This window comes from Musa acuminata, chromosome BXJ2-5 (assembly GCF_036884655.1).
Source record: "Musa acuminata AAA Group cultivar baxijiao chromosome BXJ2-5, Cavendish_Baxijiao_AAA, whole genome shotgun sequence".
In the NCBI taxonomy this organism is placed as follows: Eukaryota; Viridiplantae; Streptophyta; class Magnoliopsida; order Zingiberales; family Musaceae; genus Musa; species Musa acuminata.
Window position 1 is genome coordinate 3,846,041 of NC_088342.1, and position 17,668 is coordinate 3,863,708.

At 37.8% G+C, this 17,668-nt stretch overlaps 3 protein-coding genes across 5 annotated transcripts; 2 read left to right on the forward strand and 1 right to left on the reverse strand.

Moving 5' to 3' along the window:
* The first annotated feature begins 1,084 nt into the window (after positions 1-1,084).
* LOC103983991 (succinate dehydrogenase subunit 7, mitochondrial) lies at positions 1,085-5,500 on the forward strand. Its single transcript, XM_009401376.3, has 4 exons — positions 1,085-1,244; positions 1,361-1,438; positions 3,605-3,707; positions 5,241-5,500. Exons 1-4 carry the CDS (start codon positions 1,182-1,184, stop codon positions 5,300-5,302), a joined length of 306 nt encoding a protein of 101 aa, XP_009399651.2. The 5' UTR covers positions 1,085-1,181; the 3' UTR covers positions 5,303-5,500.
* Positions 5,501-8,633: 3,133 nt separating this feature from the next.
* LOC103983994 (pentatricopeptide repeat-containing protein At3g54980, mitochondrial) lies at positions 8,634-12,461 on the forward strand. Of its 2 annotated transcripts, XM_009401378.3 has the most exons (3): positions 8,634-11,404; positions 11,944-12,122; positions 12,236-12,461. In XM_009401378.3, the coding sequence occupies exon 1, from the start codon at positions 8,739-8,741 to the stop codon at positions 11,262-11,264; it is 2,526 nt and encodes an 841-aa protein (XP_009399653.2). In that variant the 5' UTR covers positions 8,634-8,738; the 3' UTR covers positions 11,265-11,404; positions 11,944-12,122; positions 12,236-12,461. The 2 variants fall into 2 exon arrangements, with proteins under 2 accessions (XP_009399653.2, XP_009399652.2); XM_009401377.3 differs by having other exon boundaries at positions 11,944-12,461.
* Positions 12,462-13,452: 991 nt separating this feature from the next.
* LOC103983995 (nucleobase-ascorbate transporter 6) lies at positions 13,453-17,668 on the reverse strand. 2 transcript variants are annotated; one of them, XM_009401382.3, is made up of 15 exons: positions 17,289-17,668; positions 17,036-17,202; positions 16,642-16,739; positions 16,353-16,529; positions 16,178-16,278; positions 16,014-16,089; positions 15,810-15,869; positions 15,511-15,695; positions 15,336-15,432; positions 15,104-15,190; positions 14,966-15,024; positions 14,776-14,867; positions 14,229-14,306; positions 13,974-14,134; positions 13,453-13,893 (listed from the first exon to the last, which is right to left on the reverse strand). In XM_009401382.3, exons 2-15 carry the CDS (start codon positions 17,154-17,156, stop codon positions 13,675-13,677), a joined length of 1,611 nt encoding a protein of 536 aa, XP_009399657.2. In that variant the 5' UTR covers positions 17,157-17,202; positions 17,289-17,668; the 3' UTR covers positions 13,453-13,674. The 2 variants fall into 2 exon arrangements, with proteins under 2 accessions (XP_009399657.2, XP_009399654.2); XM_009401379.3 differs by having other exon boundaries at positions 17,036-17,215.

Genomic DNA, 17,668 nt, shown 5'->3' on the forward strand with positions numbered 1-17,668 from the left:
CGCGACGGTACCCGGTCAAAACACTGCCCGAGGCGCATTAACACCCGCGTAGGCTCGGTTCTTCACGCCATGCAACGCCTGTGTCAGACGCCACCATTTGCCCCGGCAAGCCGGCACATCAAACCGCGGCAAGCTTCTCTATAAATACCCTCGCACTCTCAACGAGCGGGGGGGGGGGGGGGGGGGAGGGACAGATGAGAAAAAACTCTTCTTCTTTCTACCCCTTCCACCATCTACTGACTCGATCGTCGGAGGGGTCGGGTCACTTCTCCCGACCCGACCTGTGTGCAGGACTGCAGACGGAGCGCGCGCCCGGCCGAGGAGCCCCCTCCGGCGGAGTCGGCTGATCCCGTCCCCATCGGACCGCCGCAGTCGACTACCTCAGCGAACCCGAGGGCCGCACCTGGGAGATCCCGCCTTCCGGACCCGAACCGAGCCGCGTCGGCCCCGAGGCCACGGCTCCATGTTGTTTACACTAACACTATTAATTTGAGCTTGTTATAGATCTTAAATTATTTATATGTTTAAAGTGCAAACAGTAGTATATCTTCATGATGTAATCCGACGGGGTTCAAAATAACTGTGCCTGATTTATTGACCGGAGGATCCGAAGTCCGTTTGATAAGGTTGTCGGATCTAAAGAGGTCTATTCTGGATTTAGATCGGATCATCGTGTTATCGGGTTCGGGTTTCTACCTTAAGGAAACGTGACAGTCACGTGCTATGAGATCACGAGGGCTGCACTTAGACCAATCTAGACCAGGTGCAAAACTGTCATGCAGGGTTCAGGATTTTTACACCACACATGAGCGTCAGGCCCACAACTGAACCTTTGTCTCCGCAAAGTTATTGGTGGATGAGCCGAACCCTGCAATACGCACGACAGCAACTGAACTTCGTACAAACTGCAGCGAAATCTCGGTGTTTTGATACGAACAGCCTGATGCGTCGCTGACCACATGCTATCCGTCACGTGTCACAACAGCACAAGCGAAAAAGAGAAATTCTCTTTGTACGCCTCGTTAATTACCCGATCGTGTACCTTCGTGGCGAAGATTATGGAGCCCACTGCGGACTTCTGCTATATAGTCTCGTGGGTTCCACGCGACATCAACGCGCCCCCGAACGATCGTCGTGTTCCCCCGTTTGGATCAAACCCTCGTGTCCGTCCCTCGACTTCGATGGCCGCCTTCCGAAGACTCGCCGAGTCGACCCACTTCGCCGCCCTCCGTTCGAGCTCTCAGGTTCGTCGCTAGTCTCCCTCCACTTTCTAACTCATCTAGAATAGATTGCCTATCGGATCGATGATCTGTCGTTGATCTCGTCCCTGTCGTCATCTTTTCCTTGTTCTTTGTTGCAGAAGGAGGCGTCGACGTCGCCGAGCAACCAGATCTCTCGGCGCGGATACCACATCGACCTCGGAGCCCGCGAGAAAGCGGTGGGCCCATCCTCCCTCTCTGATTCCCTTTCTGGTCACCTCTTCAATTTTCTTGATTTCTGACGAAAAATAGGTTTTGATGCTCGCGTTGCTGTCCACTTACTTCATCAAACATAGATTAGGGAGTTCGGTGGTTGATTTTTAGGAAAGTAAAAAGAATTTGTTTTGCGGTTACTGTCGATAGATCTTCCGGTCATTGATCGATGCATCCCTTTTTTTCCTTTTCTCTTTAGGTTCACCTTTTTTATTATTCTAGAACCATTATCTTCATTTTTTTTCCTTGGTTACTGTAGGTGTAAATAGTCCTAATCCTTGATAATTGGAAATACAATGAGTTGCAGGTGCTTGTTGGTTTCATTTTCAAAGCATCGATTAGGCATTTTTCATTGTAGGCAATAACAACTAGTTCTCATGATCTACTACTGCATGCTAAGGATTCCTCTTTGAGTCTTTGGAATTTGTGGTAGAGAATTAACCTAATTCTTCGCATTAGTTGGCTGCATCGTACCTAATTTGCAGTTGGTCAGTGTATTAATTGGATATACCTTGCTTTAGCAGCTGAACTTTTTCCCTTTTTTTCCTTCACTGAATAATCTTAATAAATGTTCTTTGCAGTGACTGATGTATGGTATTCTACTCAGCATAAGGGATATTTCAATTTTTCTCTTGAAATTAAAATTTTGTTTAACATGGAAAATATAGGTGGTTTCGGTGGCAGTTGTAGTTTATATTCAACATCTGTTTGTTGTTTTTTCTCAACAGCTCTTATTAATTTAGAAACAAAATGATGTTACTATATATATGACACTGGCTTGTGAGGACCTTGGAAAAATTAGCAAGAAGCATCTACTGTTGTAAGGTTTCAGTATTGCTACTGAGGTGTTTAAAGTAATAAAGTTTAGATTTAAAATCTGCATCTGTTAACCAAATTAGTTGGTAGCACATTTGCTGTACTACCTTATTTAGGCATTAACCAATCGTAATTTTGATGTCCTATGTTGTTTGAATTATAGTATCCCTTTCACCAAGTTACCATAACATTCTGCAATGCCTTTTATGGACATTATATTCATCATTCCTCGAATTTAGAGTTTTGAATGTTGCAATCAGCAATTACCCTTCAAAATGAGATCCATATAGAGCAAAGCATTGTTGTCTTTATATCATGAGAAAACATTCATGCAACTACTTCAAATCAGCAATTAGTTAAAATAATATTTTGGGTAATTGTAACATCAGAAGTGAAACAGGGTTAAGATAAGATTATTTGAAAGAAAAGGTGGAAGGAGGGAGAAGAGCTTAAAACATGGGACAGCAAGGTTTAGAAAGCCAGATGGACAGTTATATTATATTTCTTTACACAGAACTTATATGGCATCCTCTTGGCCCTTTGTTCATGATTACATTCTGGTCTTGTTTGAGTTGCGAGTCACTGCAAGGGATATGATCAGTCGTCCTTTTACTTCTTAGGCAGACCATTCTTTGATGAATTCAATTGCCATGATTCATCACCCCAGATCTAGAATTTGCTAAAAGTGGAGTTAAGATCAGCGTTTTTAAATATATTTTTACCAATTAAATTGTAGTGTAGCAGCATAAAGAAAACTAGTTGCTTGGATTTATTGTGATACTGTTGAATTGGCCTGCAGTTGGAATGATACTGTGGCATCCAACTCAGACCGCTACTATGCCACCCAACTGAGACCAACCTTGCACAATTGATAACATGGGCATCATCTAGAAAGTGTACATGTGAGTCTATTACTCAAAGGCTCTAATTGGACATTATTTTATCTGATATACTCCTGATGGAGTAAATAGTGCTTCATTTGTTGGTTCATCTGAGACCACTCATGGATAAAATTTACACAATATGATGGTGGAGGCTGATGAAAAGTCTTCTCATGATGAAAAACTTCTTTAGTATATTAATGTTGCGTCAATAGACTACTCATAGCCTTATGCTGGTAGAATTGAAAGGGACTTATTCAATAGCAATCACTTTAACTCTAGAAGGAACTTTAAAGCTAAACAGGTCCTTACAGTTTCTGCATGCATTTATTCTCTTAATGTAATATTATGTCTGAAATTCTTATACCTTCATGTCTCCAGCACTCTGTGCTTGTTTCTGCATTCTGACTCTGGTTGGTAATTGCATGATCACAGCTGTTGGAAGAAGATCCAGCATTAAAGAGGTTCAAATCATATAAGAATAACCTGAAGCGGGTGTCAAAAATCGGGGATGTTCTTACTATACTTGTTGTTGCTGGTATGATTTTTGTCATATTTCTATCTTTAAAGCTTCCAGTCATCATGTAACAATATCCTTGTTGTAGTGTATAATTTTGTCATACAAATTCATGTCACTAAAGAAAACCCTTTTAGGCAGGATTATGTGGTATTTTTTCATAAATCGATGAGTGTCTTGACTTGATTACAATTGATTGTCACTTGAATGTTGTGCTGATTGACACAGTAAATACTGTAATCAATTCAGGATCTATACAATCCCAGACTAGTCCTTGGGGCCTTGCTTGGTTTTTAACTTTCATGCTATGATGATCTTTTCCATTTTGTAGCAGTAAGAGAATTGGTGATGCTGGAACTGGCTTATGTATGCTGGCTTTGTGAATTATCTTATATAGGTTGTGCTTACTAGTATACTATTTTGAAATTATGGTCAAAGGGTTAAATTGTGAGGTTTGCAAGCAAGGTTCAACTGCCTAGAATCCTTATTTAATTAATGTTCTTAAAAATTAAGTCATATAGATTCTAAAAGAAAAAAGAGCTCTCGACTAACGCGGCTCGATTTAGACCGAATCTAAGCCAAATCTAGACTGTTCTGATTACATCATGTATTCTCCGAGGACTATTGCCAAACCAAAGTTTATTAAGTAAGAATTGCTTCTGCAATTTTAACTGTCTTATTTGTATAGATGCAAGAAAAACTATGCAAAACCCTATGTTTTTACCAGTCATAAGATCATTAATATTTTTCTTCTTATCCTGTTAAAATGCTAAAAAAACGTTCATTTATTTGCACATCTTTGTGTTAGATATCATTTGGTTGGATAAATTGACTCAGATGCTTATTGGTGTACAACTAGGATATATGTAGGTAGTTTAGGGACAATTTGAGCCCTAAAGTTGGTTATGGTCGAGTCAGTTTCGGGTTAAAAGTGTCTTTGGGTCTTTTTTAATCTATTCTATGTCAATTGAGATCTTTTCTTTTATTTTTCATATGGGTTCTTCAATTAAGGCTTTTTCAAAGATGTTCAGTTTGAACAAGAGTCCAACTGATAGGAACTCGGACAATTATTTTCTGGATTAGTTCTTGGAATCCCAGATCAAAATGTGTTATATAGTGGCATTTTGGGGTGGTACCTATTGTTTGCATGCTCGTGCTGGCCGAAAAATGGCATAGTTATCTTCCATCAAGGTTAGTGTGGTCCTTGCTGACACCTTTCTGGCATGATATGTATCAACCTATATCAGCGCACCACCAACTATGATTCTTGTCCTAGATGGTTTAGAAGCCCTAATATCTCTAGGTTCAATGTTGGGTTACTTATTGAGATCTTTCCATCAGTTGCAATAGTGTTCTGTTGGTGAGTATTTTTTGGTGACAGTTGAATAAGTCAGAATGCTGGGGCTATTAAAGTCTGCAATTTTTTTTTTCACTTGTAAGAAAATTATATGTTCTTCGGTATGACTCGGATGTGTTCTTTATACCTTCACAAATTTTTTTTGCTTGTTCACTGTGTTCAATACTCTCGAACTTCTTTTCTTGATCTCTTTTCAGCCTGCACGTATGAGCTTTATGCAGTGGCAACTGTGAGAAAGGATCAGAGGCAGCAGCATTGACGTTCTGCAATCAACTGAAGAAATTGCACAAGGATGCTCTTCACCTGCTGTTTGTAGACATTTGCTTGTTTCTTTCTGACGAAACCTCTCTTATTTGTGATGCAGAATAAATTTGGCTCCAACTCTATGTCCAATAGGACCTTTAATTCGATACGCAGCTGTATTCTCTCTCTATGAAAGTAGAGAATGTTTTGAGTATGTAGCTTTCCTTGAAGTGCAAGTGCCAAATTTGGTTATGACTCGTAAGTCTGGTACATCAATTGATCAGACTTGAGAACAAGGTGCAAACGAGTCAGATGGCTAAAGAATTAAGGCCACATCTGGTTTCTGGATGTGGCGGATTAAGCTGGCAGACGTCAAGAAGGATTTAGTTAACCTGATCGACAAATTTTGTTCCTTTAATGAGGATGATTTTGAATAAATTATAATAATTCTTTTTTACACTCTCTAGTGTAATTAGTATATTAATATAAATAATATTTATATTTATATTTTATTCTTATTTAGTAATATGATTTGTGATGTTTATATTTATAAATATGATAAATAATATCTTCATGTTTTTTATTTTTAAGATTCAAACATATATTTTTTAAAGAAATTATTTTAATATTTTTATAAAATATTGATTCAGCATGTATAAGAATTAATGTTTTAAACATATTTTACAAGCAGAAAACGGTATTTTATGATTAATATGTATGTATAAAATAATTAATATGGGGTTATGTTAAGGTAATAAATATATATATTGTGATTAGAAGTGGTATAATCAATCTTAAGTGAATCTGAGTTTGAACATGATTAAAGTAAAAAAATTTAAATTTTAAATCTCATGCGGTAGGTATAAATAAAAATATAATTAAAGATCAGTGTTATATCAAGAATGGTGATATATAAGATTGAAGGATAAGTTTAGTCAAAAAAATATTATTTTTATCAAATTAAATTAGATTTAATTAAAGATTATTATAATTTTATAATTATATTAGTAAAATAAAAAATAAAAAAAAACTTTGAATAATGTTCAATAGGATTGAACCCTATACCTCAGGGTAATGTTCAATAGGATTGATCCTTTTTTTTTTTTTAGTCATTCTTTCAGTTTTTTTTTTTCATGGAGGTCAAGAAATTCTAACTCTAAGTAAGATTGAAGTAAGAAAAACTCTATTCTTTTCATACTATATCTAGGGTTTTAATTTTATAAATTATAAACTGATTTTTTCAGTTATTTTTTAGTAATCTAGACTTTGAATTTATTTTTGATTTGTTTTGTATTAATCTCTTATGATTGTAAGGTTTTTAGTATGACTTTAATATGGGATTGGTGCATGAAGTTATTTTTGTCTCAATCTAATATACTTAGAATTTTCTATTTTCTAATAAGGGATTCTATTTAAGCTAAATTGACCCTCTTAAAGATAAGACTAGATTTTATCCTTTTGATATATTTTAAAAAGTTCACTTAGGTTTCTAAGAAATTTAGAATTGAGTGAATATCACCGTACACCAAGATACGAGGTTTATAAGTTCATTAGTCCCAACCCAATTTCACCGGAACAAAATATGTATTAGTATTTAATTAGGAGAATAGTATAGCCTCCAAATAATTCTATCTTAAATTAAAAATTAGTGTGTATTTAGTTTACAAAATTCAAAATTATGTGATGGTTTATATCTCTTATTTTTATAAAATTTTATGTTAATTCAAGATTATTTGATCAGCTAAAATAATGAAGCAAATTTTTTTCATAGAATTATGTGATGGTGTGTGATTGATAATAGCTAGTTCATTGATTATAAAATTAATTGTTGAAAGATTAATAGTGTACTTTAGATAAATTTTCAGGTTGAGTGATATTAACTAGCGATTTTATCAAATTTTTTCTATGAATTATTATTTTAAATTATTATAAATTAATAATTCAAGAGATATGATTCTCAATTGAGGCATCTCATAATCTTATGCTCCCAATTTGATGGATTTTTTATTTTCTAATACATTTGCTCATTAAGGAACGTGGTCTTTGATTGTTATTTTCATTTTGAGTTAAGTCAGGTAAGTATAAGTTTATTTCACTATAAAACAGTGATCCAATAAATTATTATCTTTATAATATATTTTGAAAAGCAGAATGATATGATTGTCAATGTAAATGTATATATATTGTAAGTATAAAACTATGTGAATTACGATAAAAATATATTGTATACGTGCATATATGATGAAGTGGATGTGAGAGAATATATATGTTTTCTATGATATGCGGTATGCAAGTATATGGATATGTTATGACATACAATGCACATATATGCTATGATGTGAGGTATGAAAGTGTAGTGTATATATGTATTATAACGTGTAGTATAAGAGTACATGCATATATTATGACATACAGTGTGAAAGTGCATATATATATATATTATGATGTATATTGTGAAAATATACGTATATATTATGATGCGGTGTGAGAGTGTAGTGTGAGTGTATGTATATATTACGATGATGTACGATATGAGAGTGTAAGTATATATTATGATATGGAATATAGAAGTTTATGGATTTACTATATTTTCTACATGTGCATATAAGTATTTTAAATTATTTCAATGTAGAATTTTACCTCTTTATCTATCTTGCTTATACTATGTTATAGGATTATGCTTGTTAAAGAAGTCATAGAATAATATATTTATTATTAATTATCTTATGTTAATGATTTTAAAATATGATATACATGACATAATAAATACTCATTTAAATAAATATATAAATATTTATGCTTATCGAGTCTAGTCGTTACTCACATCCTATTTTACAAACAAGGATACTAGTACCCCACTCAAGTAATTGGGTAGAAAAATAAGCACGTGCAAGTTTATGCCAACGTAGATATAGACAATGACCTATGAATATTTTATATATATATAATTTAAATATATTATGTTTATATATAAATTTTTTAATTAGATGTTATAATTATATATAGGTATTAAAATCATTCACTACAAGAAAATTTTAAAATATGATATTCTATTTTATGAGTGAAATTTGGAGTAAACTCATGCGAGTTTATAACTTGATGATTTTTTGTACATTCCCTAGTGGGATTTTACACCCCAAAGTAATTGGTGTTCTCCTTTGTGTTCTCCTTTCTACATGCTCTCTAAAGGTGGCACCCAAAGTTCAGTTCGGTGCTAAATTTGTGAGTCAACGCGTGTCAACCCATTCGAAATTGCGGCATGGTTTGGGTCGGAAACGCTTTGCTTAACGGGTCCAGATTTATTCTGCTTCCTGACTCCGGAAACTGCTAAGATATGAGTTCCTTCAGTTGCGGCTCAACCACTTCAAACCCTGGGGAGAAGGGGCGGCCGCGGCGATGGTTCCCTAGCGGAGACACAGCCGCACTTCTCCTCCGCCTCGTCTCCAAGCAGCATGAGAACCTTGCTGCACTCTTCCAAATCCCTCGCCTCGCTGCTGCCCCGCTCCATCCATATCCCCAAACACTTTTGCTCTTCGCCGGCCTCCGCTCTCCCTCCGCCCGACGATCCCAATACCGCCGATGAACCGCCGGTTCCGAGCCCAGCCGGTACGACCGACACCGATGGCTCCGCTCATCCGCTGCAACGACTCGTTGATGCATTCTCCATCACGTCTTCGAAGCGAGTCATCGATTTCCTTCTGCGCAAGCAGCGACAGCCAAAAGAAGCCCTCGAATTCTTCAATCGATTTCAGGTGCAGGCCGCTGTTGGGAGCGGCTTCCCTGATGTCGATCCCTTCTGCATCATGCTTCACATCCTTGTGCGCGCCGGGCAGCTGTTGAACACCCGGGAGTTGATGGAAAGGTCGATTCGTAGAGGTTTCATTCCACGTTCCAGCGTCGTTGTGGATCGTCTTGTGGAGACGGCGAAAAGGTGCGATTCCGATCCTAGTACCTTTGATCATGTCTTGGGGTGCTATGCGCGTACCGGTCGGATAGAAGAAGCACTGGAAGCGTTCCAGAGGATGGTGGAGAACGGCATCGTTCCTGGTATCGAATCTAGGAACCATTTATTGATTGCCATGCTTAGGTCGGGTTCCTTTGGCAAAGCTCGAGAGTTTTTTGAGGTGATGCGGGCTAAAGGAATGACTTTTGATTGTTATACACTTGATATTATGATGCATGTGTGCATAAAAGGAGGGGATCCAAAGGCTGCCGAGGTCTATTTTAGAGAATTAGTTGACGGTGGACGGTTGAAGCCTGATGCACTTGTTTATAGGACATTAATTCAGTCATTGTGTGGGCAGTCTGACGCCAAGAGAGCTTGTGAGTTCCTGAGTGAGATGAAAGGTGTTGGTATGGTTCCTTCTGCATTCGTCTATAATTTGGTTATTGGAGCTTGTGTTAAACAGGGAAACTTGGCAGAGGCATCTAAGTTGAAAGATGAGATGCTTGGTAGTGGACTGTCCATGAATTTGGTTGTTGCGACCAGTTTGTTGAAAGGTTATTGTGTTGTAGGAGACCTAGATAGTGCTTTGGATTTGCTTGCCAGTGTCCTCGAGCAAGGAATAGAACCGAACAATGTCACTTATTGTGTTCTGATCCAGGGTTGCTATAGAAATGGAAATGCGGAGAAGGCATATGAACTTTACTGTCAAATGAAGGAGAGGGGCATGATACCAAATGTATTTACAGTGAACTCTGTTATAAAGTGTCTGTTGAAAGCTAATAAGTGGAAAGAGGCATTTGATTTGTTTGATGAGGCAGTTGGATCTGGTGTACCGAATGTCTTCACTTATAATATTCTTATGCAATGGCTTGGTCGTGTTGGTAGAATGAAGGAAGCTTGCAGGCTATGGGCCAAAATGGAGGAAATGGGAGTGGAACCCAATGTTGTTTCTTATAACCAGTTGCTGTTTGGTCATTGTGTTAGGGGAGATTTGGAATTGGCGGCTAATTTGTATACTCAAATGTCACAAACAGGTATAAAACCGAATGTGGTCACCTATACAATTTTGATAGAGGGTTACATGTATAAAAATGATTTTAACCAAGCTTATGATGTGCTTAATACAATGCAAAATATGGGTATTGCATGTAACGACTATACATACAACATTGTTATTAATGGCCTATGCAAAGCTGGTCGTATGACTGAAGCGAAGGACATGTTGCACAATTTTATGGAGCAAGGTTTTATTCCCAATGGCATGACCTATAACAGTATGGTTGATGGCTTCATAAAGAAGGGCATGATGAATCTTGCTGTTTCAGCATATCATGAAATGCTTAGTTATGGCATTTCTCCTAGTGTTATTACTTACACCAGTTTCATTGTTGGATATTGCAAAAGTAATTGTACTGATCTTGCTCTCAAGTTTCTGAATGAGATAAGAAGGAAGGGCCTTCAACTCGATATTCCTATGTATTCTGCGCTTATTTCTGGTTTGTGCAAAGAAGGAAAAATGGAAGCTGCGCTGGATCTTTTTAACGATATATATAAAGTTGGGTTAAAACCTCATTGTATCATATTCAACAACCTTATTACTGGCTATAAATTTCTGAACAGTATGGAAGGTGCTTTTGAGTTGCATAAAAGAATGGTTACTGAAGGAATTCCTTGTGATAAAGTGATCTACACTAATCTAATTGATGGATCACTGAAAGTTGGCAAAACAGCCTTTGCTTTAGAACTCTATTCTGAGATGATAGAGCAATGCCATATTCCAGATGAAATCACCTTCACTGCATTGATACATGGTCTCTGCCTCAATGGTGACATAGAAGGTGCACACAAAGTTTTGGATGAAATGGATAAGAGTGACGTGCGTCCTTGTGTTAAGATATATAACAAATTGATTAGTGGATATTTCAGAAAGGGCAATTTGGAAGAGGCCTTTCAGTTGCATGATGAAATGCTTGATAGAGGCCTAGTACCTGATGATACAACATATGACATTCTTGTCAGTCAGAAGCTTTAAAGAAACATGTCTACTGCACTGACTTGGAATCTAGGAACCCGGGATTTTTTCTTTGCACCGACAATCATTCATCTTCGCATGAAGGTTCCGAGTGTTCTCTTGATAGGGCCAATGCCAACTATGCCATGCCTATAAAAAGAGTAAGCATCATAACCAAAGAACTTGGTCAGTGAAGGTTTTATTATTATTATTATTCTAACTTTCCCAATTGAACGGCTGAATAGATTCAAGTGATTTACATGCTTCATTTTCCACTGCTTTATCTATTTGATTTACATTTTAATGTCACAAATTATGCATGCGCTGCCCAGAAAGCTATACAAAGTTTTAGTTCAATGCTGATGATTTCATGGGTTGAATTTTGCAAGAAACTTATATTGGATCCAATGCAAAAGATAAGCACAGGTTTCTAAATATGCGTTTACAAAACTTGCATAGTAGCAAAGATTTGAGTATCATCTTAATCAAAGTCTTTGAAAGTATTTTTTTAGATCTAGACATTTTGCCTGATATTTACTGGATTTGAATAACTTCTGTCGGTCAGTGAACTAGTGAATTTTTAAAGGTTGGTTTTGTATGACAGTACTGGTGAAATTATAATAATTAATAGTTAAATCCTTGAGTTGATGTATCAGTCTCCCACTTCCAGAAGTTTATCTTTTCACTATTCAATCTACAGGTGATATCAGGCGGCAAAAGATTCAGATGGCTGCCTATGGCTTCTGGTGGATGCAGGACACTGCAAATTCAAAGAGTACAATAATCAAATTCTGCTGACCCTCCTTGCACGAAAAACATATACGGAGGCTACTCAAAACACCAGTAGGAATAAAGAATGCAGCAACTGAAATCAGGATGGTATAGCAGTTCTACTATAACCTTTTGATTCCAATTTATTTGCAATGCCTCTCACTTAGCCAGTTGAGGCATTAGATGATGAGCTCAGGATGGTCTCTGTTGTTTGTGTGCAGGAATTTTGAAGACTGTATACTTGATGATGTAGTGTATATTTAATGTGTATATTATGGACATAACTATGGTGGGAAAAGATAATGTGCAACTCCAAAGGAACACTGATTGGTTTGCATTCTACGTCATGTTCTTCTTTAATAACTTATGCAATTTATTTTTGTTTGTGTTAAATTAAGCCAAAAACTCAAATTGTTACACGAAGGAGAAATTAGTTTCTTCTCTTGACTGTTTAGTTTCCTGGCCAAAAGTTTCATATGACAGGTGTATGGCAGTAGATAGATAGTACTCGGGCTGTGTCAGAGCAATCAACATGAGGAATGTTTGAATCAATTACTCATTCAGCTTCAATGCAAATGCGAAAGATATTATTCCCGAAAATTGGATCATAAAGAACACATGATAGAGTTTCCCAATCATCAGATTACAGTCTCCAATTTCCATTGGTAAGGGTGAACAAATCACAAGTTACATTAACCAGTGATCCAGTGCAGGAGAGACAATATAAGTAAGCCATTCTTTACATAGCCATCGGCATGCATGTCTACAAGTCAGAAGCTTCTAAGTGCAGCATTGTTCAGTGATGACAACACCAAACCACGCAATTTGAAAGGATACTGTCTCCACATTCTGAAGCATATCAAGCGATGCACACTAATCAAAGGAATTTTTGCAGAAATTCAATGTTTATTGTTGGTCAGAGAAAACTAAAACAATGAGGTTAGTAGATATGATATGCATTACATGAAGTCTTTGAGGGTTTTTTGGTGTACCATTTTTAACAGCTTCCAGCAGACCATTCCTTGAAAAGATTCACATGCACACATGACAGTATCCTTACAGACACCAGACAGTTGACACATGAAGCAGAGGAAAGAATTCTTAATATAAGTATCATAAATCTGTACATGACAAATTGGGAAGCAGTATCTCTTTTTCCTTGAGAACTGAATGTGCTTTAGTAAATATCTCTTTTCCTGAAAATTTTGATCTCTTTGAACAATGCCACAATGCTAACAAATGAGGAAAAACAATGCCATAATGCCCCCTTAATAACATAATAGGTATGCAACATATGTTGCTTTGCATGGTTTATTCATTAATGCTGTAATGTTCATGATGTTCAAACTGAAAAATGTATGAAGTATATAAAGGAAAAAGTAGCTTCTACTGATATGACAAAGGGCAAAAAGTAAATGGAAGCAAGAACCAGAAGAAAGAGAGAAAAGGGAAAGCATTTCTGAGATTATGCACATCACCACCACATACACAAATCAAACATATACTAAAAGAAAGTCGTAAAAGATAAATCCATTTGGATTTAAACCTCTGGATTTTTCTTTAGGCCAAAAAGCAAAGTAATAAACACTGTGACCTAGCTTAAAGGACTCTCCGAATTGACAAGATGAGATATGCTATGAAGAATGCCTAGCCTCGAAGCTCATACGGATGGAAAAAATCTGTTGAGGTCGAATGGCAACGAGTAGAATTCCCCACTTCTTGAATCTCCCTCGAAGTTTTGGAACCTCTTCCACCAGTGATAGCCTCTGTCCCTTTTGGTGGCATCATCATGTCTATTCAGGGTATTGTCCAGGAAAAACGCCACCAAGCCCGCAACAAATGGCTTTGAAGAGAATGTTACGTTGATGATATCATTAAACTGGAAAGAAAAATGGAAAATGAGCACGATACACAGCTAGAATTAAGGAAAGAGAATAGTTGAAGTTGTTTTTGGAGTACCCATCTTGCTTTGGTGTGAACTGGACCATAGCCAGCAACAGAAGTGTACTCATTGAAGTACTGGGGAATCGACAGACCCATAAAAACAGAGAACCCTAAGATGAACTTAGTTCGGAAGCTGTTAAGATTGCAGAACTGAAGGAAACTAAGACCTGCAGCACCTGTTTCAGCACAAATATGAAAATAGATGATCCTGATAAATCTTCGAAAATAATTTGCATATGAGGAACTCAAGTTGTTGGCTGTCTCCCGTACCAACGTATGCAAAGAATAGACAATACAGAGCTGCGAAAATTGGTGCAGGAATTGACGCAAAAATTGCTCCAAATTTTCCTGGATTGGCAAAACAAAAGATCAATCCGATTAGGTCGGTTGGTGTGGTTATGTAACTCCTACAATCTATTTGTTTGGAATCTCCTTATGACATTTTGGAGGTGTAAATGATCCTAATGCAGTGGCTATATTATCAGAAGATGGTGTATCATGGCACAAATTGAATGCTTTAAAATGAAGAAATAGACACGATGTTGCCATACATCTATCAAATGATAAAAGAAATACTTGATGGCAACATAAGAACTCATTACTAAAGAGAAGCTATGTATTGACTCCAAAAATTAAATTTTGCGCTCGTACATAATTGTGACTGTGACATATATCAGAGAGACTCTTTTATCCAGATATACGTTAACCCTTATGGTAAAGAAGATCCAAAAATCATGGCACTAGGAATATGTCATAGAAGGTTGGCCCATAAGCCAACAAGAAGGAAGATGGACACATCAGAACATGGGCAGCTTACCAAGAATGGAAAAGAAAATCATGAATAGTGCAGATATTTGCACAACCCTTCGACTGCCGACACGTGTCAGAGCTAGCAAACCAGCATTTTCACTGCAGAAGAATGAAGAAACACGATTTTCATATAAGGATTTCACGTGTCACAATAAACCAAGTGTCGATTGAATGTGAAGCATTGGCATTGCACCTACACTGATACTGAGGATCCATTAGCAGTTCCAAATAGTCCATCCAACAATATACCAATTCCCTAGAAACAAAACTTGATCAACACACAATTGCTCGAGATAACTGCATGGATTCAGCCATATAGATGTTAAATCTCATACCTGCCAACCAATACCACGACTGAGAACTGATGGAGGCAACGGTGTTGCACTGGCATATCGTGTAATCGCAATGAAAGTACCAGTAGACTGCATTAATTTTTGTTAGAAATGGCCTAGTTAGCCAACCATCAAGAACGATAATATATTAGTTTGAGAAAGATGATGTGTTTATCAGAACACAAAGACCAAAAAATAACATTTTAGTTCAAGAAAAAGAAAGATGTGGTTTGACCTCAACAAGAGAAACAAATGAAGCAGCCATCATCGCAAAAGCTTCACCAGCATCAAATGTCGGTGCACCCCATTGAAAAGGATATGGGACTCTTATCCTATTCATTGGTCACAACAAAGAAATCAAAAGTCACAATTATGGTTAGCTCGAACATCATGAGATGAATTAAGTTTACCAAGGGGCACCACTGACGAGTCCTGAACGATCTGTACGGCAATGTAGTTGTGTCTTTAGTGGTGAATGTCTATATGCCCCTCCCACCGTAAGCAAGTATGCGTAGAGCCATACAATTGTGACCGAAAATATGACAGCAAATCGATCAGAGACAGGCTTCTCGGAATGAATAGCATGTGGAATGTACTGTTGGAAACGGATAACGCCACTATTTATGATTCTTATGATAACAAGTTTAAATGAGAATGTGCAACACAAATGCAATACGCCCGAAAAGGTCAAAAGACACTTTACTAATACCTGTGAGAAAATGACTAAAAGAATAATCTGTGGAAAGCCAATTTCAATGCATTTGGCGACCTGCAAGCCCAATTTTATGAAGTGAGGACAAGTACTAAAATGAGCTTGAGATCAAAAAGTAACCATAAGAACAATAGCATGACAAGCTCAATCTGACAGCAACATTCGAATAAGTTTCTCCGATTGAAAACGCTAAATTGTTACCCCGGGAAAACCAAGCTCATAAAGCCCAAATCCAGCAAGCACAACCAGGGGAACTGCTGCCAGTGGAGTTAAGAATCTGGATAGCAATATCAAAGAAGGCAAGAGAACATTAACAACACCAAATTACAGACGAAGATGACCGCAAAAGAAAAGCTATCACTTGCCTGGCAACGTTTCGCCAGAGACCACTGAAACCAACGATGATCTGAAGGGTTGAAGCGACGATCAGGGCACCCTGTGTTCCACGCATTACACGCAAAAATTTCTGCACGATAACGAGATAGGATGAGAGAATTTGAAGGACTAGTGCAATGGAACACGAGCTGGTGTTCTGGCAACCTCATGAGGATCCACGATATCACTGTAACGACCGGCCAAGACGATAGAGACCATCGGTGCAACAAAGGTGTATGAACCTCCGATCACAGCCGGCAAGCGTGTGCCGAACAAGGTCTGGAAGAGAGTGTTGATGCCAGCAACAAAAAGTAATGTCTGGACTACTCTGGCTTTCTCATCCTGATGTGATTATTGCAATTTTAGAAACGATGCTGCAATTTAATAGTTCACAAACCGAGTACAAATAAATACAGAACACCAAAATTTCCTCTGTGAACTGATCGATTCTTACATTTCCTCCACCCATTTGAGGAACAAGTGCAGTGGGGATGATCACAGTAGTGCCTAGCATAACTAGGAAATGTTGGAAACCAAGTAGTATGGCCTCAGCTGCATTACAAAGATCAACAAGAAGAGTCAAGATCCTACCTCCTATCCAATTATCATCAAATCATACCAACAATTGAAAAGAAATCAATATATTGACAACAAAACATTCTTGCTAGATTCATGCACAGCATATAAGATAATCAAATAGGAAAATATGTGTCCATGCAAGAAGAAATAAGTGGATTTACTGGCCACAAAACAATCGCAGTTGCCTGCAAACCAAAACACACCAAATAGCTCCGATTGATGATGAAATTTCCACTGCATCAAACATAAGAAGATGTGGAAGAACTCACGCCAGGGAGGAGGGCTGGTGATGCAGTAGGAAACATTGGGCAACTGATCCTTCACTGGGTGGGGCTGCAGCTCGTCCTGTTTGGGCGCAGGCGCAGCTCCTCCACCACCACGTCCGGCCATCACCTCTCTTCTCCTCCTCCTCCTCCTCCTCCTCGGAAACCAACTCCTGCAAGAAAATCCTAACCGACGCAGTGAAGAAGCTCACTCCACTGACCACAAAACTCTGCCAACTTCAAGAAAGAGAACACTTACTACTAAAACTTGAAAGCAAGAAGCCACCCAAAGAGCCGAAGATCTCTGACGTCTCAAGCATCAAAATCCAAACTCAATCCAAGAAGGATCAGGAAACAAGGAAAACAGTGTCCAAAACCCACACTACAGTGTCACTCCAAAGTTCTCCCAAGCGTACAAATTTTCCACACACCAAAGAAAAGCAGTGACTGGATGTCTCCCCGTTGTCCAATAAAGCTGCCACAAACGCACACACTTCCACATGCACCAATGCTGCCAATATATACAATCTTTCTCTTAAACTCTCTCTCCTGTGATCGGTGGACTCTTCTGTAAACCTCTTTCTCTCTTTCCATGTCCTATTTTCTTTTCATCTTATTCATCAGTATAAGATGAGTCAG

Bases quoted from the DNA above. Each gene is read 5' to 3' on its own strand.
- LOC103983995 (XM_009401379.3), bottom strand. From the start codon at position 17,349: ATGCTTGAGACGTCAGAGATCTTCGGCTCTTTGGGTGGCTTCTTGCTT. The intron at 16,090-16,177 runs GCAAGTGATAGC...ATTGCTATCCAG, and splicing joins CTCTGGCGAAACGTTGCCAG to ATTCTTAACTCCACTGGCAG. The intron at 15,870-16,013 runs GTAACAATTTAG...TTGGGCTTGCAG, and splicing joins ATGAGCTTGGTTTTCCCGGG to GTCGCCAAATGCATTGAAAT.
- LOC103983991 (XM_009401376.3), top strand. From the start codon at position 1,182: ATGGCCGCCTTCCGAAGACTCGCCGAGTCGACCCACTTCGCCGCCCTC. The intron at 1,245-1,360 runs GTTCGTCGCTAG...TCTTTGTTGCAG, and splicing joins CCCTCCGTTCGAGCTCTCAG to AAGGAGGCGTCGACGTCGCC. The intron at 1,439-3,604 runs GTGGGCCCATCC...GCATGATCACAG, and splicing joins TCGGAGCCCGCGAGAAAGCG to CTGTTGGAAGAAGATCCAGC.
- LOC103983994 (XM_009401377.3), top strand. From the start codon at position 8,739: ATGAGAACCTTGCTGCACTCTTCCAAATCCCTCGCCTCGCTGCTGCCC.